Source organism: Coregonus lavaretus (assembly GCF_964263955.1).
Source record: "Coregonus lavaretus genome assembly, chromosome: 21".
In the NCBI taxonomy this organism is placed as follows: domain Eukaryota; kingdom Metazoa; phylum Chordata; class Actinopteri; order Salmoniformes; family Salmonidae; genus Coregonus; species Coregonus lavaretus.
In genome coordinates this window covers 2608519-2634690 of record NC_140008.1, presented here as the reverse complement: position 1 = coordinate 2634690, position 26172 = coordinate 2608519, and the positions used below count along the sequence as shown (strand labels likewise).

Below are 26172 nucleotides of genomic sequence, written 5' to 3'. Positions count from 1 at the left end.
TCAGAATACGCCGTATCTGTTGACACACCTCCCACCAGTTCAAGGTCAGAATACGCATAGAGAGAACAGTACATTAAAAGGGAAATACATTCCATTGAAGCCTCATGACTCGGGTCAGAATTCCCCCCTTAATAGGGAATATGGCGCCATTTGGGACGCTGCTTGTGTTCTTTTGATATGTCGCCAAACAAACACAGTAATTGCTTAGGAACAGTTTCTTCAGGAGAAGCTCTGGGCATCGCCCCAGTCCTGGCTCTGAGCAATAATCTGGGCAGCACTGCAGGTTTGGGGTTTGGGGCCTGTGGGGGTGGGTGGGGTTGGGTGGGTGGGTGCGTCTGTATCTGTCTACGTATGTGCCTGTGTGTGTGTGTGTGTCTCTCTCTCTCTCTCTCTCTCTCTCTCTCTCTCTCTCTCTCTCTCTCTCTTTCTCTCTGTCTCTCTCTCTTCTCTCTCTCTCTCTCTTCTCTCTCTCTCTCTCTCTCTCTCTCTCTCTCTCTCTCTCTCTCTCTCTCTCTCTCTCTCTCTCTCTCTGTCTCTCTCTCTCTCTCTCTCTCTCTCTCTGTCTCTCTCTCTCTCTGTCTCTCTCTCTCTCTCTCTCTCTCTCTCTCTTCCCCTCTTCTGCAGCAGGGCTTCCCTCACATGCTCCTCTGTGTCTGGGGAACTGAGGGGAGGGGGAGACGATGGTGTCTGTAGTGCCATAAAATGACTTTTAATGAAGAGTGTTCCTCTTATAGCTGAGCTGTGCAGGGCTCAGTTCCTCTCTGGGCTGTTTCTCTTAGAGATGTAGTGCAAACCTGTTCATTTCGTCAACAAAAATAATGACAAATATTTGTTAAACACCTATTTTTCTGTGGCAATTGATAAGACTAACTGGCAAAAAATAAAAATAAACTAACTAAATGAAACTGATGACTAAATGATCTCTGTGCCTAAACTCTGACTACTGAGTGGACTGGACAATAGTTTTTGGAGATATTGAGAGCTTTTCAGTGATAAGCACAATTTAATATTAGCAGCACATATGGGCAGCGCAGTTCTGTTCAGCAGTGGGAAGGACGAGTCACACCCGGTACACACAGCCTTCATCAGCTGGTGAGCTGCGGGGGAGCAAGCGATGAGTGTGGGCAAGACAGGCTCCACTCCGCAGGCAATCATCTTGCTTCCCTGTAGCTAACCAGTCACCACCAGCTTTAAGAAATTAAAAACAATAACAGTATTGAGTTTAATAGCGAAACAACAGTCTAGCTATGTTTTTCTCTCCCTTGAGTAGGCTATAGAAAAGTAGGCTGTCTTTGTAGCCTCACTCAATCCTCCCACTTTTCCCACGGCATATACAGTGCCTTCTGAAATTATTCACACCCCTGGACTTTTTCCACATTTTGTTGTGTTACAGCCTGAATTTAAAATTGATTAAAATGAGATTTTGTTTGACTGGCCTACACACAATACCCCATAATGTCAAAGTGGAATGATGATTTTAGAAATGTTTACGAATTAATACAAAATGAAAAGCTGAAATGTCTTCAGTGAATAAGTATTCAACCCCTTTGTTATGGCAAGCCTAAATAAGTTCAGGAGTAAAAATGTGCTTAACAAGTCACATAATAAGTTGCATAGACTCACTCTGTGTGCAATAATGGGGTTTAACATGATTTTTGAATGACTACCTCATCTCTGTACCCCACACATACGTAAGGTCCCTCAGTTGAGCAGTGAATTTCAAACACATATTCAACCACAAAGACCAGGGAAGTTTTCCAATGCCTTGCAAAGAAGGGCACCTATTGGTAGATGGGTAAAAAGGCAGACATTGAATATCCCGTTGAGCATGGTGAAGTTATTAATTACACTTTGGATGGTGTATCAATACACCCAGTCACTACAAATATACAGGCGTCCTTCCTAACTCAGATGCCGGAGAGGAAGGAAACCGCTCAGAGATTTCACCATGAGGCTAATGGTGACTTTAAAACAGTTACAGAGTTTATTGGCTGTGATAGGAAAAAACTGAGGATGGATCTACAACAAAATCCTAGAGGAAACCCTGGTTCAGTCTGCTTTCCAACAGACACTGGGAGACAAATTCACTTTTCAGCAGGACAATAACCTAAAACACAAGGCCAAATATACACTGGAGTTGGTTACCAAGACGACATTGAATGTTCCTGAGTAGCCTAATTACAGTTTTGACTTAAATTGGCTTGGAAATATATGGCAAGACTTGAAAATGGCTGTCTAGCAATAATCAACAACCAACTTGACTGAGCTTGAATACTTTTTTTAAAAGAATAATGTGCAAATATTGTACAATCCAGGTGTGCAAAGCTCTTAGAGACTTACCCAGAAAGACTCACAGCTGTAATTGCTGCCAAAGTTTATAATATTGACTCATGTGGTATGAATACTTATGTAAATTAGATATTTCAATACATTTGCTACATTTCTAAAAACATATTTTCACTTTGTCATTATGGGGTATTGTTTGCAGATGGGTGAGAGAATAAGTCAAGGGGTATGAATACTTCTTGAAGGCTTCTACAGGTTATGTAGCCAATGTAGCCAAACCTCACTCTTTTCCCTCAGAGAAAACGGCTTGATTCGAGTTCAAAAGACATTACCCATAATATCGGCGCTACGCTTTTTTTCTTTCTATCGTACATTGGCAGGCCGTTCTAAAAACTAGGCTACTTGCAGACCGGAACTGTTAACCATTTTGTTTAGGCTACACCTTGTTCAGTCACGTTACCTAATTTAGCTAGCTACAGCTAACAACCTGGGGTGTGTTGAGCAGGACGCAACGTTTTGGAACCTTCTAATAAACATACGCTATGCAGAACAGACATGCCTCTCTGACATGTTGAATAAGGCATAACGCCGGCTCTATTCAAATCATTTATATCTACAACGTTGGAGAACGTTTTTCAACTGAACGTGGACCTGGTAAAATTTAGCAGTAGCCTACTGAACGTAGCCATAGTAACATTACCAGTAGCCTACTGAACGTAGCCATGGTAACATTACCAGTAGCCTACTGAACGTAGCCATGGTAACATTACCAGTAGCCTACTAAACGTAGCCATGGTAACATTACCAGTAGCATACTGAACGTAGCCATGGTAACATTACCGGTAGCCTACTGAACGTAGCCCTGGTAACATTACCAGTAGCCTACTGAACGTAGCCATGGTAACATTACCAGTAGCCTACTGAACGTAGCCATGGTAACATTACCAGTAGTCTACTGAACGTAGCCATGGTAACATTACCAGTAGCCTAATAAACGTAGCCATGGTAACATTACCAGTAGCCTAATAAACGTAGCCCTGGTAACATTACCAGTAGTCTACTGAACGTAGCCATGGTAACATTACCAGTAGTCTATTAAACGTAGCCATGGTAACATTACCAATAGTCTACTGAACGTAGCCATGGTAACATTACCAGTAGTCTACTGAACGTAGCCCTGGTAACATTACCAGTAGTCTACTGAACGTAGCCATGGTAACATTACCAGTAGTCTACTGAACGTAGCCCTGGTAACATTACCAGTAGGCTACTGAACGTAACCATGGTAACATTACCAGTAGGCTACTGAACGTAGCCATGGTAACATTACCAGTAGTCTACTGAACGTAGCCATGGTAACATTACCAGTAGGCTACTGAACGTAACCATGGTAACATTACCAGTAGTCTACTGAACGTAGCCATGGTAACATTACCAGTAGGCTATCTGACTGGTTAATAACTCCTCTCACCACTACACTATATCTGACTGGTTAATAACTCCTCTTACCACTACACTATATCTGACTGGGTTAATAACTCCTCTTACCACTACACTATATCTGACTGGGTTAATAACTCCTCTTACCACTACACTATATCTGACTGGGTTAATAACTCCTCTCACCACTACACTATATCTGACTGGGTTAATAACTCCTCTTACCACTACACTATATCTGACTGGTTAATAACTCCTCTTACCACTACACTATATCTGACTGGGTTAATAACTCCTCTTACCACTACACTATATCTGACTGGTTAATAACTCCTCTTACCACTACACTATATCTGACTGGTTAATAACTCCTCTTACCACTACACTATATCTGACTGGTTAATAACTCCTCTTACCACTACACTATATCTGACTGGGTTAATAACTCCTCTTACCAGTATATCTGACTGGGTTAATAACTCCTCTTACCACTACACTATATCTGACTGGGTTAATAACTCCTCTTACCACTACACTATATCTGACTGGGTTAATAACTCCTCTTACCACTACACTATATCTGACTGGTTAATAACTCCTCTTACCACTACACTATATCTGACTGGTTAATAACTCCTCTTACCACTACACTATATCTGACTGGTTAATAACTCCTCTTACCACTACACTATATCTGACTGGGTTAATAACTCCTCTTACCACTACACTATATCTGACTGGGTTAATAACTCCTCTTACCACTACACTATATCTGACTGGGTTAATAACTCCTCTTACCACTACACTATATCTGACTGGTTAATAACTCCTCTTACCACTACACTATATCTGACTGGGTTAATAACTCCTCTTACCACTACACTATATCTGACTGGGTTAATAACTCCTCTTACCACTACACTATATCTGACTGGGTTAATAACTCCTCTTACCACTACACTATATCTGACTGGGTTAATAACTCCTCTTACCACTACACTATTTCTGACTGGGTTAATAACTCCTCTTGTCACTACACTATATCTGACTGGGTAAATAACTTTATTTTGAGTTAATGTTGACCCAGTGACTCAGACCTGAGCACTTGGACCAGGAGTCTAGCACTGGGAATCGGACTTCAGCCATAGGGACTCGTGACTCGTGACTCGACCATTGGTGACCCGGACTTGGACTCAAGCACAGGGGACTTGGGACTCGATTCGGACTCTAGGTTTAGTGACTCAACTACGTCACTGGGTGAAACAGTCATTAGCTCCCGCTCTACTTTTGGACATCTCTCTCTCTCTCTCAATTTCATTTCAATTTTTCAATTTAAGGGCTTTATTGGCATGGGAAACATATGCTTACATTGCCAAAGCAATTGAAATAGATAATAAACAAAAGTGAAATAAATATTAACAGTAAACATTACACTCACAAAAGTTCCAAAATAATAAAATGTCATATTATGTCTATATACAGTATTGTAACGATGTGCAAATAGTTAAAGTACAAATGGGAAAATAAATAAACATATATATGGGTTGTATTTACAATGATGTTTGTTCTTCACTGGTTGCCCCTTTCTTGTGGCAACAGGTCACAAATCTTGCTGCTGTGATGGCACACTGTGGTATTTCACCCATTTAGATATGGGAGTTTATCAACATTTGATTTGTTTTCGAATTCTTTGTGGGTCTGTGTAATCTGAGGGACATATGTGTCTCTAATACGGTCATACATTTGGCAGGGAGTTAGGAAGTGCAGCTCAGTTTCCACCTCATTTTGTGGGCAGTGTGCACATAGCCTGTCTTCTCTTGACAGCCAGGTCTGCCTACGGTGGCCTTTCTCAATAGCAAGGCTATGCTCACTGAGTCTGTACATAGTCAAAGATTTCCTTGATTTTGGGTCAGTCACAGTGGTCAGGTATTCTGCCACTATGTACTCTCTGTTTAGTGCCAAATAGCATTCTAGTTTCCTCTGTCTTTTTGTAAATTATTTTCAATGTGTCAAGTAATTATCTTTTTGTTTTCTCATGATTTGGTTGGGTCTAATTGTGTTGCTGTCCTGGGGCTCTGTGGGGTCTGTTTGTGTTTGTGAACAGAGCCCCAGGACCAGCTTGCTTAGGGGACTCTTCTCCAGGTTCATCTCTCTGTAGGTAATGACTTTGTTATGGAAGGTTTGGGAATCGCTTCCTTTTAGGTGGTTTTAGAATTTAACGGCTCTTTTCTGGATTTTGATAATTAGCGGGTATCGGCCTAATTCTGCTCTGCATGCATTATTTGGTGTTTTGCGTTGTACACTGAGGATATTTTTGCAGAATTCTGCATGCAGAGTCTGAATTTGGTGTTTGTCCCATTTTGTGAATTCCTTGTTGGTGAGCGGACCCCAGACCTCACAACCATAAAGGGCAATGGGTTCTATAACTGATTCAAGTAATTTTCGCCAGATCCTAATTGGTATGTCAGATTTAATGTTCCTTTTGATGGCATAGAAGGCCCTTATTGCCTTGTCTCTCAGATTGTTCACAGCTTTGTGGAAGTTACCTGTGGCACTGATGTTTAGGCCGAGGTATGTATCGTTTTTTGTGTGCTCTAGGGCAACGGTGTCTAGATGGAATTTGTATTTGTGGTCCTGGCACCATTATTTTTGTCTTACTGAGATTTACTGTCAGGACTCAGGTCTGACAGAATCTGTGCAGAAGATCTAGGTGCTGCTGTAGGCCCTCCTTGGTTGGGGACAGAAACACCAGATCATCAGCAAACAGTAGACATTTGACTTCAGATTCTAGTAGGCTGAGGCCAGGTTCTGCAGACTGTTCTAGTGCCCTCGCCAATTTGTTGATATATATGTTGAAGAGGGTGGGGCTTAAGCTTCATCCCTGTCTCACCCCACGGCCCTGTGGAAAGAAATGTCAGTTTTTTGCCAATTTTAACCGCACACTTATTGTTTGTGTACATGGATTTTATAATGTCGTATGTTTTTCCCCCAACACCACTTTCCATCAATTTGTATAGCAGACCCTCATGCCAAATTGAGTCAAAAGCTTTTTTGAAGTCAACAAAGCATGAGAAGACTTTGCCTTTGTTTTGGTTTGTTTGTTTGTCAATTAATGTGTGCAGGGTGAATACGCGGTCTGTCATACGGTAATTTGGGGAAAAGCCAATTTGACATTTGCTCATTACATTGTTTTCACTGAGGAAATGTACGAGTCTGCTGTTAATGATAATGCAGAGGATTTTCCCAAAGTTGCTGTTGACGCATATCCCACGGTAGTTATTGGGGTAAAATTTGTCTCCACTTTGGTGGATTGGGGTGATCAGTCCTTGGTTCCAAATATTGGGGAAGATGCCAGAGCTAAGGATGATGTTAAAGAGTTTAAGTATAGCCAATTGGAATTTGTGGTCTCTATATTTGATCATTTCATTGAGGATACCATCAACATCACAGGCCTTTTGGGGTTGAAGGGTTTGTATTTTATCCTGTAGTTCAATCAATGTAATTGGAGAATCCAGTGGGTTCTGGTAGTCTTTAATAGTTGATTCTAAGATTTGAATTTGATCATGTATATGTTTTTGCTGTTTGTTCTTTGTTATAGGGCCAAAAGATTGGAGAATTGGTTTACCCATATATCTCAGTTTTGGATAGATAACACTTAGTGTTGTTATTTCTTTAGTGTTTTCCAATTTTCCCAGAAGTGTTTATAGTGTATGGATTCTTCAATTACATTGAGCTGATTTCTGACATGCTGTTCCTTCCTTTTCCGTAGTGTATTTCTGTATTGTTTTAGTGATTCACCTTAGTGAAGGCGTAGGCTCAGGTTTTCTGGGTCTCTGTTTTTGGTTGGATAGGTCTCCTCTCTCTCGCGCTCTCGCTCTCATATTGTGTGTCTGTATGTATTATCTATGTAATTAGGAATTTACATGGCCAGATAATTCTTATATCATATTATTCTTATATATGTTTGTCATATATAAGAAAGAGAATAGGATGTTATGCAGAACAACATGTTGGTAGGACAATAGGATGTTATGCAGAACAATCTGTTAGTAGCACAAGGCTATGCATGTCTGTTCACATGGAAGTTTACTATAGGTTAATGAAGCACTACAAATGTGATGTGACTAAAATGAAAGGGCATTTAGTTGACTAAAATGGACCACTGTTTTTGTCATTTTGACAATAACTAGACGAAATAATTATTCAAAAGACTAAAATGTGACTAAGACTTGATATATTAGTCAAAATGAATAAATCTAAAAAAAGAGTGCCAAAATTAACACTGGTACAAACGTCATCTGATGTTCCTCTCACCACTGAGGGCCTAATTGGGAGTGTTCCTCTCAGCACTGAGGGCCTAATTGGGAGTGTTCCTCTCAGCACTGAGGGCCTAATTGGGAGTGTTCCTCTCACCACTGAGGGCCTAATTGAGAGTGTTCCTCTCAGCACTGAGGGCCTAATTGAGAGTGTTCCTCTCAGGGCTCATAGGGTTGTTCCTCTGTCAGAGCTGAGCGAGGCTGAGAGCAATGGGGTGGAGACTGTGCAGGCAATGAATTATTGAAGGAAAGGGAGTCTTTATGAGGGAACATGGAGGATGGAGGCATCACAGGATAGAGAGAGGAGAGAACCCAATGACCTGAATGTCTCGTTAGAGTTGTATTGCTACAGTATTGTTATTGGGTTTCTATCTGCAACATACCCCAAGGAGAACAGAAGTTCCTATTCCCAATAGATTCCCCAAGGAGAACAGTTCCCAATGGATCCTGATCTGGTCTTTAACTAGCCTGGACCCAGATCAGTTTGTGCTGTCTTGCCAAGTCCTATTATCATTATTTGGCGCGACAGATCTGGGACCAGTCTTTAACCAGGGGTGAGACAACATAGGGTTTAATCTGACTTGTCTGGCTGACAGGTCTGCCTCTCATCTGGCATCTGACTTGTCTGGCTGACAGGTCTGCCTCTCATCTGGCATCTGACTTGTCTGGCTGACATGTCTGCCTCTCATCTGGCATCTGACTTGTCTGGCTGACATGTCTGCCTCTCATCTGGCATCTGACTTGTCTGGCTGACAGGTCTGCCTCTCATCTGGCATCTGACTTGTCTGGCTGACAGGTCTGCCTCTCATCTGGCATCTGACTTGTCTATACGCTGACAGGTCTGCCTCTCGTCTGGCATCTGACTTGTCTGGCTGACAGGTCTGCCTCTCGTCTGGCATCTGACTTGTCTGGCTGACAGGGCTATCTCTCATCTGGCATCTGACTTGTCTGGCTGATAGGTCTGCCTCTCATCTGGCATCTGACTTGTCTGGCTGACAGGTCTGCCTCTCATCTGGCATCTGACTTGTCTGGCTGACAGGTCTGCCTCTCATCTGGCATCTGACTTGTCTGGCTGACAGGGATGCCTCTCATCTGGCATCTGACTTGTCTGGCTGACAGGTCTGCCTCTCATCTGGCATCTGACTTGTCTGGCTGACAGGTCTGCCTCTCATCTGGCATCTGACTTGTCTGGCTGACAGGTCTGCCTCTCATCTGGCATCTGACTTGTCTGGCTGACAGGTCTGCCTCTCATCTGGCATCTGACTTGTCTGGCTGACAGGTCTGCCTCTCATATGGCATCTGACTTGTCTGGCTGACAGGTCTGCCTCTCATCTGGCATCTGACTTGTCTGGCTGACAGGTCTGCCTCTCATATGGCATCTGACTTGTCTGGTTGACAGGTCTGCCTCTCATCTGGCATCTGACTTGTCTGGCTGACAGGTCTGCCTCTCATCTGGCATCTGACTTGTCTGGCTGACAGGTCTGCCTCTCATCTGGCATCTGACTTGTCTGGCTGACAGGTCTGCCTCTCATCTGGCATCTGACTTGTCTGGCTGACAGGTCTGCCTCTCATCTGGCATCTGACTTGTCTGGCTGACAGGTCTGCCTCTCATCTGGCATCTGACTTGTCTGGCTGACAGGTCTGCCTCTCATCTGGCATCTGACTTGTCTGGCTGACAGGTCTGCCTCTCATCTGGCATCTGACTTGTCTGGCTGACGGGTCTGCCTCTCATCTGGCATCTGACTTGTCTGGCTGACAGGTCTGCCTCTCATCTGGCATCTGACTTGTCTGGCTGACAGGTCTGCCTCTCATCTGGCATCTGACTTGTCTGGCTGACAGGTCTGCCTCTCATCTGGCATCTGACTTGTCTGGCTGCAGGGCTGCCTCTCATCTGGCTGTTTGTCACTTAGCTTTGATACATCATCTGTTCTGGAATCAGGTCCCCCCCTGTCCATGTAAGCTCATTCATTATGATCTAAAAGGCCAATCTGATCCTAGTTCAGCCTCCTACCTTGAGACACTGTGAATACAGTCCTGTAGTACTTCAGTCCTGAATCGTGACATTTGAAAAGCAAATCAGTGCTTCATGTCCATTCAATGGAAACAAATGAAAGACATGTCATTACAGATTCCAATGACAGAAACCCTGTGTTGGGAATGACTGTACTTGTTTCTGATGTCAGCGAGTGAGTTAGAGTTAGGACACAGCAGGAGGACGGAGTGACCGTCTGGCGAACATAAAAAAAAACAAATCCTGTTTATCACAAACACATACACCAACTTCACACACAATAGAAAACAAATGCACCCACACACACACATACACTCTCTCTCACACAAATACATACACACCATGAAAAATATTTTTAATCTCACTTCACAAGACCCTCTTGGGCAGCCTGCCCAGGAAAATATCAAAATCCAGGATCACCGCCTTCCCTGAAACGGGCACCAGCTAACACACACACACACACACACACACGCAAATACACACAAATACACGATCCCACACGCACACGCACACGCACACTCACACACACACACACACAAATACACGCTCCCACACACACACACACACACACACACACACACACACGATTAAGTCTCTCTTGATAAACCAGTTTTATCCATCAGTCCACAGAACAGCTGGATTGCATAGTAGATGAACCCTTTATATATTTATATTATAGACTTATACTGTGTGTGAGTGTGTGTGTGAGCGTGTGTGTGTGTGTGTGTGAGAGACAGACAGAGAGATGCTTATAAAATGCAACACACAGCTGGTCTTGTGCTGGGACAATAGTTCAGACATACATTTTATAGCACATGAAATATTGAAACAAAATGTTTTTAGCCTGGCAATGACGTCATAGTCTCTTTTATCTCTATGTACGGCTGGGTTTTTCCCTAACGTCACGTTTCCCTGGCGACTGGGTTGAAAGAGTTTGCAGTTGGTGTTCCTTCTTCAAACCCATGATTAATTTCCATGGGAGTAACTCCATTCAGTGGAAGGCCTATTTTATGTTTGTAAATGTTAAGTTGTCTATTGTTTTGTCTATGTATGTTTTTTTGTTTATTGTCAAGAAAAGTAAAATATAATAAAATATTACAAAAAAATGAAATATTATTTTAAACTCATTGGGGAGTCACCGAGCCATGCCCATTAAATCAGCTGCTACTTGGCTAGCTCCAATCTTATTGGATCAGGGAATAGCCACGTTGGGGCTAGCTCCAATCTTATTGGATCAGGGAATAGACATGTTGGGGCTAGCTCCAGTCTTATTGGATCAGGGGAATAGACATGTTGGGGCTAGCTCCAGTCTTATTGGATCAGGGGATAAACATGTTGGGGCTAGCTCCAGTCTTATTGGATCAGGGGAATAGACATGTTGGGGCTAGCTCCAGTCTTATTGGATCAGGGGATAGGCATGTTGGGGCTAGCTCCAGTCTTATTGGATCAGGGGATAGGCATGTTGGGGCTAGCTCCAGTCTTATTGGATCAGGGGATAGGCATGTTGGGGCTAGCTCCAGTTTTATGAGATTAGCGCCTCTTCCACCTCAGGAGGCAAAAAATATTTGGCATAGGCCCTCGGAGCAACAAAAAGTTATACAGCTGCACCATCGAGAGCATCTTGACTGGCTGCATCACCATTTATACAAAATAAAACACTAATATATCTTTATTAGATAAGTATTCAACCCCCTGAATCAATACGGTGCATTCGGAAAGTATTCAGACCACTTCACTTTTCCACATTTTGTTACGTTACAGCCTTATTCTAAAATTGATTTAAACAATAAAAATAAAAAATCATCATTCTACACACAGTACCCCATAATGACAAAGCAAAAACGGGTGTTTAGAAATGTTTGCACATTTATTAAAAATAAAAATACATAAATATCACATTTACATATGTATTCTGACCGTTTACTCAGTACTTTGTTGAAGCACCTTTGGAAGCGATTACAGCCTTGAGTCTTCTTGGGTATGACACTACAAGCTTGGCACACCTGTATTTGGGGAGTTTCTCCCATTCTTCTCTGCAGATCCTCTCAAGCTCTGTCAGGTTGGATGGGGAGCGTCGCTGCACAGCTATTTTCAGATGTTCGATCAGGTTCAAGTCCGTGCTCTGGCTGGGCAACTCAAGGACATTCAGAGACTTGTCCCCAAGCCACTCCTGCGTTGTCTTGGCTGTGTGCTTAGGGTCGTTGTCCTGTTGGGAGGTGAACCTTCGCCCCAGTCTGAGGTCCTGAGCGCTCTGGAGCAGGTTTTCATCAAGGATCTCTCTGTACTTTGCTTCATTCATCTTTCCCTCAATCCTGACTAGTTTCCCAGTCCCATCAGCTGAAAAACATCCCCACAGCATGATGCTGCCACCACCATGCTTCACCGTAGAGATGGTGCCAGGTTTCCTCCGGACGTGACGCTTGGCATTCAGGCCAAAGAGTTCAATCTTGGTTTCATCAGACCAGAGAATCTCGTTTCTCATGATCTGAGAGTCCTTTAGGTGCCTTTAGGCAAACTCCAAGCGGTCTGTCATGTGCCTTTTACTGAGGAGTGGGTTCCGTCTGGCCACTCTACCATAAAGGCCTGATTGGTGGAGTGCTGCAGAGATGGTTGTCCTTCTGGAAGGTTCTTCCATCCCCACAGAGGAACTCTGGACCTCTGTCAGAGTGACCATCGGGTTCTTGGTCACCTCCCTGACCAAGGCCCTTCTCCCCTGATTGCTCAATTTGGCTGGGTGGCCAGCTCTAGGAAGAGTCTTGGTGGTTCCAAACGTATTCCATTTAAGAATGATGGAGGCCACTGTGTTATTGAGGACCATCAATGCTGCAGAAATGTTTTGGTACCCTTCCCCAGATCTGTGCCTCGACACAATCCTGTCACAGAGCTCTACGGACAATTCCTTCGACCTCATGACTTGGTTTTTGCTCTGACATGCACTGTCAACTGTGGGACCTTAGACAGTTGTGTGCCTTACCAAATCATGTCCAATCAATTGAATTTACCACAGGTGGACTCCAATCAAGTTGTAGAAACATCTCAAGGATGATCAATGGAATGGATGCACCGGAGCTCAATTTCACGTCTCAGAGCAAAGGGTCTGGATACCTATGTAAATAAGGTATTTACCCTTGACAGGACACTAGTCTATCTCCAGTTTCTGTAGTGTGAGTCAGCTTGATGTACAAGGATATCTATGGCACTGATCCATTGGAACAAAATAAATGAAGGAGAGAGAGCAGGAGAGGCTATGTCCTCCACCCTTAGGTCCACCATTTTTATTTAGTAAGAAACTATTTACTGCTCAAGTCAGCAGATAGCCACAGAGGAAAAGTGGAATTATGGCACCCACAGCAAGGGGCAAGCCCTCTTTTATGACACATAGAAACGCTCGGGAAACCCAATGCAGGGGGGTTTCACCGCTCCATAGATGGATAGATTCATCACATAGCTGGAAACCATGATGTTGACAGAGGTATGGAAGGAAAGCGTTATCAACCAGCCTTTATTTACATTTACATTTTAGTCATTTAGCAGACGCTCTTATCCAGAGCGACTTACAGTTAGTGAATACATATTTTTTTTATACTGGCCCCCCGTGGGAATCGAACCCACAACCCTGGCGTTGCAAACGCCATGCTCTATCAACTGAGCTACATCCCTGCCGGCCATTCCCTCCCCTACCCTGGACGACGTTGGGCCAATTGTGCGCCGCCCATGAGTCTCCCGGTCGCGGCCGGCGGCGACAGAGCCTGGATTCGATCCAGGATCTCTAGTGGCACAGTTAGCACTGCGATGCAGTGCCTTAGACCACTGCGCCACTCAGGAGTACTATTGACTTTATCAATAACTGGCCCTTGAAAACAGGGTTTAGAAATGCAAATGTAATTAACAGCCTTTGTTTACACAATAGACTTGCTAGCTAGCATGTTGGAACAAGGTCTCTGCGGCAGCTGGATACTGCCTTCCCCTTGGACAAGTAAGCCTTGCCAGAACGGCCCTGTCACGCACGTTGACTGATGACTCGTGGAACCAAGGCGAAAGCGTGATAAGCGTACATCTTTATTGATACACAACACACGAACAAAACAACAAAAACGAAACGATACGTGAAGTCCTGAGGTTACACACACCAAAACCTTTACGGATCAAGATCCCACAAATTAACTGGTGCCAACAGGCTGCCTAAGTATGGTCCCCAATCAGAGACAACGAGCTACAGCTGTCTCTGATTGGGAACCACCCTGGCCAACATAGATCAACACGATCTAGAACAAAAACATAGAAAACTAAACAATGAAAATCCTCAACATTTGATTGTCAAGGTTATTTTATCAACTTGTACCCTCGTTTTAAAAGTATGTATAAAACTTTATATTTTCTCTCAGGAACAACAGAATGAGTAAATCTCAATGTAGATTTCACATTTGGATTGTTTATGGGCCCACGAGTCACGACAATGCATGCCTTCTTTATTCAGTATTCATGATGTAGCCAAGCCGTTAGGGACCGTTAGAGTTTCCTTTACTTGATGTCTGTGAGGCTGCAGAAGAAAAAAAAAAAAAGCAGAGCTGCAACGTGATTGGTGGATACCCTGGGCCTGATGCCGTACATCTTTTAACACGGGTCTGTTCTCGCCCAGCAGGAGAGGGGGGAAACCCCCGGTGAAATCAATGTGGTGAGACAGAAATGAGTTATTGCTACTCTTCTTACAGCAGTGGCCCCGGGAGAGAGAGAGAGGGAGAGGAGGAGAAAAAAGAGAGGAGAGATGAAGAGAGAGGGGGGGGCTTGAGAGAAAGAAAGGGAGGGAGAGTTAGGGGGGGGGGAGAGTGAGAGAGAGAGAGAGAGGAGGAGAAAAGAGAGGAGGAGAAAAGAGAGGAGAGATGAAGAGAGAGGGGGGGACTTGAGAGAAAGAAAGGGAGGGAGAGTGAGAGGGGGGAGAGTGAGAGAGAGGGGGAGAGAGAGAAGGGGAGGGAGAGAGAGAGAAAGGGAGGGGGGGAGGGAGAGAGAGAAAGGGAGGGAGAGAGAGAAAGGAGGGAGAGAGAGAAAGGAGGGAGAGAGAGAAAGGGAGGGAGAGAGAGAAAGGGAGGGGGGAGGGGAGAGAGAGAGAGAAAAGGGGAGGGAGAGAGAAGGAGGGAGGGAGAGAGAAGGAGGGAGGGAAAGAGAGAGAAGGGGGGAGGGAGGGAGAGAGAAGGGGAGGGAGAGAGAGAAGGGGAGGGAGAGAGAGGAGGGAGGGAGGGAGAGAGAGGAGGGAGGGAGAGAGAGAGAGAGGAGGGAGGGAGAGCGAGAGAGAGAGGAGGGAGGGAGAGCGAGAGAGAAGGGACGGGAGAGAGAGCGAGGAGGGAGGGAGAGAGAGAGAGGAGGGAGGGAGAGAGAGGAGGGAGAGAGAGGGAGGGAAAGGGAGGGAGAGAGAGGGAGGGAAAGGGAGGGAAGGGGAGGGAGAGTGAGGGGGAGAGTGAGAGAGGGGGAGAGAGAGAAGGGGGAGAGAGAGAAGGGGGGAGAGAGAGAAGGAGGGAGGGAGGGAGAGCGAGGAGGGAGGGAGAGCGAGAGAGAAGGGGAGAGAGGAGGGAGGGAGAGAGAGAAGGAGAGGGGGGAGGGAGAGAGAGAAGGAGGAGAGAGGGAGGAGAGAGAAGGAGGGAGAGGGAGGGAGGGGAGGGAGAGTGAGGGGGGGAGAGTGAGAGAGGGGGGAGAGAGAGAGAAGGGGGAGAGAGAGAGGAGGGAGGGAGGGAGGAGGGGAGGGAGAGCGAGAGAGAAGGGGAGGGAGAGCGAGAGAGAAGGGGAGGGAGAGAGGAGGGAGGGAGAGAGAAGGAGAGGGGGAGAGGGGAGGGAGGGAGGGAGGGTGAGGGAGGAGGGAGAGGGAGGGAGGAGGAGAGAGAGAGGGAGGGAGGAGAGGAGAGGAGGGAGGGAGGGAGGGAGGAGGAGGGAGGGGAGAGGGAGAGAGAAGGGGTGAGGAGAGAAGGGAGGGAGAGGAGAGAGAGAGAGAAGGGGAGTGAGGGAGGAGAGAGAGAAGGGAGTGAGAGAGAGAAGGGGAGGGAGGGAGAGAGAGAGAAGGGGAGGGAGAGAGAGAAGGGGAGGGAGGGAGAGAGATGAGGGAGGGAGGAGGAGGGAGAGGAGGGAGGAGAGGAGGGAGGAGGAGGGAGAGAGGAGGGAGAGGAGGGAGGATGAGGAATGGAGAGGTGAGAGAGGGAGGAGAGGGAAGGGAGAGGAGAGGGAGGAGAGGAGGAGGGGAGGGGAGAGAGAGAGAAGGGGAGGGAGAGAGAGAGAAGGGGCGGGAGGGAGGGAGGGAGGGAGGGAGAGAGCGCGAGAAGGAGAGGGAGGGAGAGAAAGAAAGAGAGAGAGAGAGAGAGAGAGATTTCATGAATAAACATGTCAAAAAGGGGGCCTGGTTATAATGAATAGAGTGGAGGCTGGAAGGAGGAAAGTGATTTAATCGCTGCTCATTTATAATGTTTTTTAGCTTTTGAGCGACTCTCTTTGTCTGGTAGGAGGGTAGAGGGTAGAGTCAGCCAGGATCACTGTGTCTGGTAGGAGGGTAGAGGGTAGAGTCAGCCAGGATCACTGTGTCTGGTAGGAGGGTAGAGGGTAGAGTCAGCCAGGATCACTGTGTCTGGTAGGAGGGTAGAGGGTGGAGTCAGCAGGATCATTGTGTCTGGTAGGAGGGTAGAGGGTAGAGTCAGCCAGGATCACTGTGTTGTGTAGGAGGGTAGAGGGTGGAGTCAGCCAGGATCACTGTGTCGTGTAGTAGGGTAGAGGGTGGAGTCAGCCAGGATCACTGTGTCGTGTAGGAGGGTAGAGGGTGGAGTCAGCCAGGATCACTGTGTCTGGTAGGAGGGTAGAGGGTGGAGTCAGCCAGGATCACTGTGTCGTGTAGGAGGGTAGAGGGTGGAGTCAGCCAGGATCACTGTGTCTGGTAGGAGGGTAGAGGGTAGAGTCAGCCAGGATCACTGTGTCTGGTAGGAGGGTAGAGGGTGGAGTCAGCCAGGATCACTGTGTCTGGTAGATAAAATGGCAGCCACATTGTTTGTGTCCCAAATGGCACCCTATTGACTATATAGGGTCCGTAGGGCTCCGGTCAAAGGGTCCTGGTCAAAGTAGTGCACTATATAGGGAATAGGGTGCCATTTGGGACACAGTCAATGATTTATTCACATATTCACCCACTAATCTCTTTGATGTCAGAATAACCTTGCAGCTAACCGCTGCCTGTAACAGCTATTTTGAAATGGAAAATAATGCTTTTATAATTAGCTAAATGGTCAGACTAAAGAAAATATCTCAGAGTAGGAGTGATGATCTAGGATCAGGTCCCTTCTGTCCATATAATCATATTCATTATGATTCATCTAAATTAAGGTCAAATTTATGAGAATACTGGCCCTGACTCGATACTTTAAATACCTGTTATAATTTGCTGAACATTCTTGTTAGATTGCAATGCATTGGTATCAAGGGACCTGACGTGTTCCAGGAAACATTCCCCACATCATTACACCACCGCCACCAGCCTGTATCCTTGACACCAGGCAGGATGGGGCCATGGACTCATGCTGCTTATGCTAAATCCTGACTTAACAGGAACTGGGATTTGTTGCATCAGGCGATGTTTTTCCACAGTTTTTAGCTGATAGGAGTGGAACCTGGTGTGGTCGTCTGCTGCAATAGCCCATCCGTGACAAGGACCGACGAGTTGTGCGTTCCGAGATGCCGTTCTGCACAACACTGTTGTACTGCGCCGTTATTTGCCTGTTTGTGGCCCGCCTGTTAGCTTGCATGGTTTTTGCCATTCTCCTTCGACCTCTCATCAACGAGCTGTTTTCACCCACAGGACTGCTGCTGACTGGATGTTTTTGTTTGTCACACTGTTCTCTGTAAACCCTAGACACTGTCGTGCTGAAAAGCCCCGGAGGGCGTTTCTGAGATACTGGAACCGACGCGCCTGGCACCGACGATCATACCAGGGTCAAAGCCGCTTAGGTCACTAGCTTTGCCCAATCTAACATTCAATCGAACAGTAACTGAATGCCTCGATGCCTGTCTGCCTGCTTTATATAGCAAGCCACGGCCACGTGACTCACTGTCTGTAGGAGCGAACCATTTTCATGAACGGGGTGGTGTACCTAATAAACTGGCCACTGGGTGTATACTGATGCTGATGGGAGGATAGTAGTAGACATACTGCTCTGATGCTTATGTACTCCTACATGAAGTAGTAATTGTGTTGGTATGATGTACTCCTACATGAAGTAGTATTGTGTTGGTATGATGTACTCCTACATGAAGTAGGATTGTGTTGGTATGATGTACTCCTACATGAAGTAGGATTGTGTTGGTATGATGTACTCCTACATGAAGTAGGATTGTGTTGGTATGATGTACTCCTACATGAAGTAGGATTGTGTTGGTATGATGTACTCTACATGAAGTAGTATTGTGTTGGTGTGATGTACTCCTACATGAAGTAGTATTGTGTTGGTATGATGTACTCCTACATGAAGTAGGATTGTGTTGGTATGATGTACTCCTACATGAAGTAGGATTGTGTTGGTATGATGTACTCCTACATGAAGTAGTATTGTGTTGGTATGATGTACTCCTACATGAAGTAGGATTGTGTTGGTATGATGTACTCCTACATGAAGTAGTATTGTGTTGGTATGATGTACTCCTACATGAAGTAGGATTGTGTTGGTATGATGTACTCCTACATGAAGTAGGATTGTGTTGGTATGATGTACTCCTACATGAAGTAGGATTGTGTTGGTATGATGTACTCCTACATGAAGTAGGATTGTGTTGGTATGATGTACTCCTACATGAAGTAGTATTGTGTTGGTACGATGTACTCCTACATGAAGTAGTATTGTGTTGGTATGATGTACTCCTACATGAAGTAGTATTGTGTTGGTGTGATGTACTCCTACATTAAGTAGTATTGTGTTGGTATGATGTACTCCTACATGAAGTAGGATTGTGTTGGTATGATGTACTCCTACATGAAGTAGTATTGTGTTGGTATGATGTACTCCTACATTAAGTAGTATTGTGTTGGTATGTGATTTGATGGGAGGGTAGAGGGTAGTATTACTGTGTTGGTATGTGATTTGATGGGAGGGCGGTAGGATTGTGTTGGTATGTGATTTGATGGGAGGGCGGTAGGATTGTGTTGGTATGTGATTTGATGGGAGGGCGGTAGGATTGTGTTGGTATGTGATTTGATGGGAGGGCGGTAGGATTGTGTTGGTATGTGATTTGATGGGAGGGTGGTAGGATTGTGTTGGTATGTGATTTGATGGGAGGGTGGTAGGATTGTGTTGGTATGTGATTTGATGGGAGGGTGGTAGGATTGTGTTGGTATGTGATTTGATGGGAGGGTAGAGGGTAGTAGGATTGTGCTGGTATGTGATTTGATGGGAGGGCGGTAGGATTGTGCTGGTATGTGATTGGATGGGAGGGTAGAGGGTACACTGATGGTAATAAACTCCTACTTGATGACACCATGTCACCATGACACCATGACACCATGTCACCATGACACCATGACACCATGTCACCATGGAAAACTGTGACAGAAGGGACCCCTGAGTGATTGGAGTCATTCCCTCCTCCTCCTCCTCTCAGAGGGGCGCTGGTAACCTCGAGGAGCAGGCCAGTAACTGGAGGAATGCCGGTTCAAACCCCAAGGGAAAATAAGGCAATTAGAGGGTTGATGGTATCAGAATCTCAGGGTGCCAACTACTGCCATTGTGCCCTTGAGCAACTTAACCCCTGCAGCTGACCCTGTGCTGCTACCAGCCTATGAATGGTGTCCGGGTTAGGGGAACAACACAAGACAGCAAAAACTCAGATTTTCGATTCACATTGGACAATTCAATTAATCTCTCTCTCTCTCTCTCTCTCTCTCTCGCCCCCCCTCTCTCTTGTCTCGATTCTCTCTCACCCCCTCCTCTCTCTCTCTCTCTCTCTCTCTCTCTCTCTCTCTCTCTCTCTTCTCCTCCTCTCTCTCGCTCCTCCTCTCTCGCTCCATCTCTCTCCTCTCTCGCTCCTCTCTCTCCCCCTCTCCTCTCTCTCCCCCTCGCTCCTCTCTCGCTCCTTTCTCTCTCCTCTCTCACTCCTCTCTCTTCCTCCCTCTCTCTTCTCTCACTCCTCTCTCTTCCTCTCTCACTCCTCTCTTCCTCCCTCTCTCCTCTCTAACTCCTCTCTCCCCCACTCTCTCCTCTCTCACTCCTCTCTCCCCCTCTCTCCTCTCTCGCTCCTTTCTCTCTCCTCTCTCACTCCTCTCTCTTCCTCCCTCTCTCTTCTCTCACTCCTCTCTCTTCCTCTCTCACTCCTCTCTTCCTCCCTCTCTCCTCTCTAACTCCTCTCTCCCCCCTCTCCTCGCTCACTCCCCCCTCCCCCTCTCCTCGCTCACTCCCCCCACTCCTCGCTCACTCTCCCCTCTCCTCGCTCACTCCTCTCCCTCCCCCTCTCTCCTCTCTCTCCTCTCTCACTCCTCTCTCCCCCCCTCTCTCCTCGCTCACTCCTCTCCCTCCCCCTCTCTCCTCTCTCTCCCCCCTCTCTCCTCTCTCACTCCTCTCTCTCCCCCCTCTCTCCTCTCTCACTCCTCTCTCTCCCCCCTCTCCTCTCTCACTCCTCTCTCTTCCTCCCTCTCCTCTCTCACTCCTCTCTCTTCCTCCCTCTCTCCTCTCTCTTCCTCCCCTTCCCCCTTGCTCCCCTCTCTTCTTCCAGGCATGCACACAAGCATCAGTGAGATCCTGAAGGAGAAGACCCTGAAGCCGTCCCGTCGCAGCCTGCCCTGCCTGGCCCAGAGCCAAACCCACCCACAGAACATCAACACCTTCCTGTCCATGCCCCTCACCCCCGACGACAAGCCCCAGACACACCCACAGGCAGGGATTTTATTTTAATTAGGTCACGATCAGGGGTTGGGGTCAATTATTTTTAAATTCCAGTCAATTCAGAAAGTAAACCAAATTCCAATTTCAATTCCAAAGTTTGATTTTGCAGGTGTTCGCAAGTGTTTGCATCTTTCTCATTTTGAAAAGGGAGGGGACATTTGGCCCATAGACTTGCCCATAACATGCAAAGAGAGGGGTGGAGCTAACGCCCTGCTTCCGCTCCTCGTTCTAGTATTCTTCTAGTATTTTCTGGTATATTTTAACACAGATTTTACTTATGGGTTTCTAAGATTAAGAGACATAAACAAAAATAAATGTTTTAAATCCCGATTCTCAAATAAATGCATGTTTTCTTCCAGCTCTACCCTCAGGACCATCTGCAGTCAGAGCCTCAGCTCCAGGTTCAGGACCAGGCCCAGCTGGTCGACCCCTGGCCACAGCACCAGGCCCAGGACCAGGCCCAGCTGGTCGACCCCTGGCTACAGCACCAGGCCCAGGACCGCTGCCAGCTCCAGGCACAACACACCCAGCCTCTGACCCACAGTCACAGCACTTCCTGCACCCTCATCTCCTCCAAGACAGGTCAGTCGGTCGGTCAGTTGGTCGATCGGTCGGCCGGCCGGTCAGTTGGTCGATCGGTCTGTTTGTCCATCCGTCCGTCTGTCTCTGTCCTCCCACAGCCTGACGGAGATCTATACATGTACAAACACCCAAAGTAAAAGCAGCAGACGCTTTTATCCACAGCGGCTTGCAGTGCAGTGTCGTCTTAGTGTGTATGTGATTCCTGCAGGAAGTAAACCCATCTAACGAGGTCGTGGTGGTTTGATGCAGGGGAGACCATTATCATTTAACGAGGTCGTGGTGGTTTGATGCAGGGGAGACCATTATGGTCTAACGAGGTCGTGGTGGTTTGATGCAGGGGGAGACCATTATCATTTAACGAGGTCGTGGTGGGTTGGTGCAGGGGAGACCATTATGGTCTAACGAGGTCGTGGTGGGTTGATGCAGGGGAGACCATTATGGTCTAACGAGGTCGTGGTGGGTTGAGGTAGGGGGAGACTATTATCATTTAACGAGGTCGTGGTGGTTTAATGCAGGGGGAGACCATTATCATTTAACGAGGTTGTGGTGGTTTAATGCAGGGGGAGACCATTATCATTTAACGAGGTCGTGGTGGTTTGATGCAGGGGAGACCATTATCATTTAACGAGGTCGTGGTGGTTTGCTGCAGGGGAGACCATTATCATCTAACGAGGTCGTGGTGGTTTGATGCAGGGGGAGACCATTATGGTCTAACGAGGTCGTGGTGGGTTGAGGTAGGGGGAGACCATTATCATTTAATGAGGTCGTGGTGGTTTGATGCAGGGGAGACCATTATGGTCTAACGAGGTCGTGGTGGGTTGAGGTAGGGGGAGACCATTATCATTTAACGAGGTCGTGGTGGTTTGATGCAGGGGAGACCATTATGGTCTAACGAGGTCGTGGTGGTTTGATGGAGGGGGAGACCATTATCATTTAACGGGGTCGTGGTGGTTTGATGCAGGGGAGACCATTATCATTTAACGAGGTCGTGGTGGTTTGCTGCAGGGGAGTCCATTATCATCTAACGAGGTCGTGGTGGGTTGATGCAGGGGGAGACCATTATGGTCTAACGAGGTCGTGCTGGTTTAATGCAGGGGGAGACCATTATCATCTAATGAGGTCGTGGTGGTTTGATGCAGGGGAGACCATTATCATTTAACGAGGTCGTGGTGGTTTGATGCAGGGGGAGACCATTATGGTCTAACGAGGTCGTGCTGGTTTAATGCAGGGGGAGACCATTATCATCTAACGAGGTCGTGGTGGTTTGATGCAGGGGAGACCATTATCATTTAACGAGGTCGTGGTGGTTTGATGCAGGGGGAGACCATTATGGTCTAACAAGGTCGTGGTGGTTTAATGCAGGGGGAGACCATTATCATTTAACGAGGTCGTGGTGGTTTGATGCAGGGGAGACCATTATCATTTAACGAGGTCGTGGTGGTTTGATGCAGGGGAGACCATTATCATTTAACGAGGTCGTGGTGGTTTAATGCAGGGGGAGACCATTATCATTTAACAAGGTCGTGGTGGTTTAATGCAGGGGGAGACCATTATCGTCTAACGAGGTCGTGGTGGGTTGAGGTAGGGGGAGACCATTATCATCTAACGAGGTCGTGGTGGGTTGAGGTAGGGGGAGACCATTAACACTGTCAGCCACAGCATCATGACATAGATTGAGGTTCCTCTCTCTGCACTATAATTTCTACTGTTTATCATATCATAAGTACTTAATCCACTGAATAGAATGGTATTTAATGCACCATCATGGGAGATTTGTTTATGACAATTCTGAATGCAATCGCAGGAAAATCACTTTTGAAGGCAGTTTTGGATGGGGATCCCAGCTTAACATTGCTACCACGTTATTTTTCTACTCCTAAAACTGTGCGTGTGGCATCATATTTTAATTTTTTAATGCATGGTTTAGGCACAACAGAGCTCTTAAAAGGGCAATGGCGTTTTAAAAGGGCAATGACATACACTACATGGACAAAAGTATATTTCAGCCACACCCGTTGCTGACAGGGGTATAAAATCGAGCACACAGCCATGCAATCTCCATAAACAAACATTGTCTGTAGAATGGCCCGTACTGAAGAGCTCAGTGACTTTCAACGTGGCACCGTCATACAATGCCACCTTTCCAACAAGTCAGTTTGTCAAATTTCTGCCCTGCTAGAGCTTCCCCCGGGTCAACTGTAAGTGCTGTTATTGTGAAGTGGAAAGGTCTAGGAGCAACAACGGCTCAGCAGCGAAGTGGTAGGCCACACAAGCTCACAGAACGGGACCGCCGAGTGCTGAAGTGCGTAGCGCTTAAAAATCGTCTGTCCTCGGTTGCAACATTCACTACCGAGTTCCAAACTGCCTCTGGAAGCAACGTCAGCACAAAAATTGTTTGTCGGGAGCTTCATGAAATGGGTTTCCATGGCCGACCAGCCGCACACAAGCTTAAGATCACCATGCGCAATGCCAAGCGTCGGCTGGAGTGGTGTAAAGCTGGAGTGGTGTAAAGCTGGAGTGGTGTAAAGCCGCCATTGGACTCTAGAGCAGTGGAAACACGTTCTCTGGAGTGATGAATCACGCCAAGATGGCTGCACAGTGGCTTCAATACAGCGCCCCCTGTCAGTCATCCAGGGTATATACACGTAATATTAATTTGAAATGATTGCGAGACAGCTTCAGGAGGTTGGCAGACGTAGAGCGGTGGCTTTACCACTGAGGGGAAAACCAAGGCAGCGGTGTGTGGTGAGCAACACACCACATTAAAGACTCTGTGGAGTGGTTAAATGTCACTGCTGAAAGGGATAAGAAAAATAATCCGCCCCTTTTTTAATAATGAAATCCTGTAGCAGTAGGAGAATTCACTCAAAGACCATTCAACATTCGAATGAGCAGTTAGCGCGACTCAGAAGTCTCTGGATTGCATCCCAAAAGGACACAGTATTTCCCCACGTAGTGCACTACTTTGCACCTATGGCTCTGGTCAAAAGTAGTGCACTATTGCCATTTGTGACACAGCCTCTGTCTATTCTGAGCATGTCTCCCAGCAGTGCAAATACATCCTGGTGCCAGAACTGGGAGAAGGCTAGTTAAAAATATAATAATGTTGCACGCGATTTCATGGAACTAACGTTGCGTCTCTCTCTCGAGTCATGTTTGGGTTCATCAGTAAAGACTGAGGGGATAAATGAGCTGAGCTCTGTCTGTCTGAAAATCCCTCTTTGGATTAAAGAAAACCAATAAACCTTCCAGGCTTTCAGACTCTGCGAGGCAGAAGGACTGACGTGATTTAGCTTTGAACTCCCACTCACCCTTTCTTCCTGGTGCTTCCATAGGGGCTAGGCTTCTTCCCAAATAGCACCCTATTCCTTATATATAGAGTCCTATGGACCCTGGTCAAAAGTAGTGCACTACGGAGGGAATAGGGTGCCATTTCAGACGCTGCGCTAGAGTAGAAACGGTTCACAGGATGAATGCTGACCTTTCTCCAACCTCCATACAAGACATTGATGCCAAACAACAAATACAGGTAACTACATTGCCAGTTGGTAAGAATGTAGCACTAGCAAGGTTGTGGCTGCAATTCCTGTAGGCTATGCTAACACAGAGTGTAGTGTAGTGTTGTGTTTTTGGGGATAAAAGGGTCTGTTTCCAGTTGAGGCTCGCATCTACTACAAGACCGTGGTGCTCGCCTACGGAGCTGTGAGGGGAACGTCTCCTCCTTACCTTCAGGCTCTGATCAGACCCTACACCCAAACGAGGGCACTACGTTCATCCACCTCTGGCCTGCTGGCCCCCCTACCTCTACGGAAGCACAGTTCCCGCTCAGCCCAGTCAAAGCTATTTGCTGCTCTGGCACCCCAATGGTGGAACAAGCTCCCCCACGACGCCAGGACAGCGGAGTCACTGACCACCTTCTGGAGACACTTGAAACCCTACCTCTTTGAGGAATACCTGGAATATTATAAAGTAATCCTTCTTCCCCCACCCCCCATAAAAAAAGGTGGTTGTCCCACTGGCTATCATAAGTTGAATGCACCAATTTGTAAGTCTCTCTGGATAAGAGCGTCTGCTAAATGATGTAAATGTAAATGTCTGCTAACTGGCTCTACTTCCTGTCGTGCCCACTTCACCATGTCTGTCTGTCTTTGGCAGAAGCTGTGAAGGACCGCTATGTATAGAAGGAACAGCATTGTTCAAGTAATACCTTAGCATTACATTGATTCAAACCAGAAGAACACAAATAACTACAGTGGCTTGCGAAAGTATTCACCCACCTTGGCATTTTTCCAATTTTTTTTGCCTTACAACCTGGAATTAAAGTGGATTTTGGGGGAGTTTGTATCATTTGATTTACACAACATGCCAACCACTTTGAAGATGCAAAATATGTTTTATTGTGAAACAAACAAGAAATAAGACAAAAACTGAAAACTTTAGCGTGCATAACTATTCACCCCCCCCAAAGTCAATACTTTGTAGAGTGACCTTTTGCAGCAATTACAGCTGCAAGTCTCTTGGGGTATGTCTCTGTAAGCTTGGCACATCTAGCCACTGGGATTTTTGCCCATTCTTCAAGGCAAAACTGCTCCACCAGCTCCTTCAAGTTGGATGGGTTCCGCTGGTGTACAGCAATCTTTAAGTC

At 46.3% G+C, this 26172-nt stretch overlaps 1 protein-coding gene across 1 annotated transcript in view; it reads left to right on the top strand.

The window, feature by feature from the left end:
- The window catches only part of LOC311148687 (anoctamin-3-like), a gene marked incomplete at both ends in the record, with an annotated part of 98459 nt that overhangs the window by 14461 nt on the left and 57826 nt on the right, over nt 1–26172 (top strand). Inside the window, 2 exons of the mRNA XM_084185666.1 lie at nt 20776–20936; nt 21305–21527. Of these exons, the coding sequence (XP_084041792.1) occupies nt 20776–20936; nt 21305–21527 (384 nt within the window). The remainder of the gene's footprint in view (nt 1–20775; nt 20937–21304; nt 21528–26172) is intronic.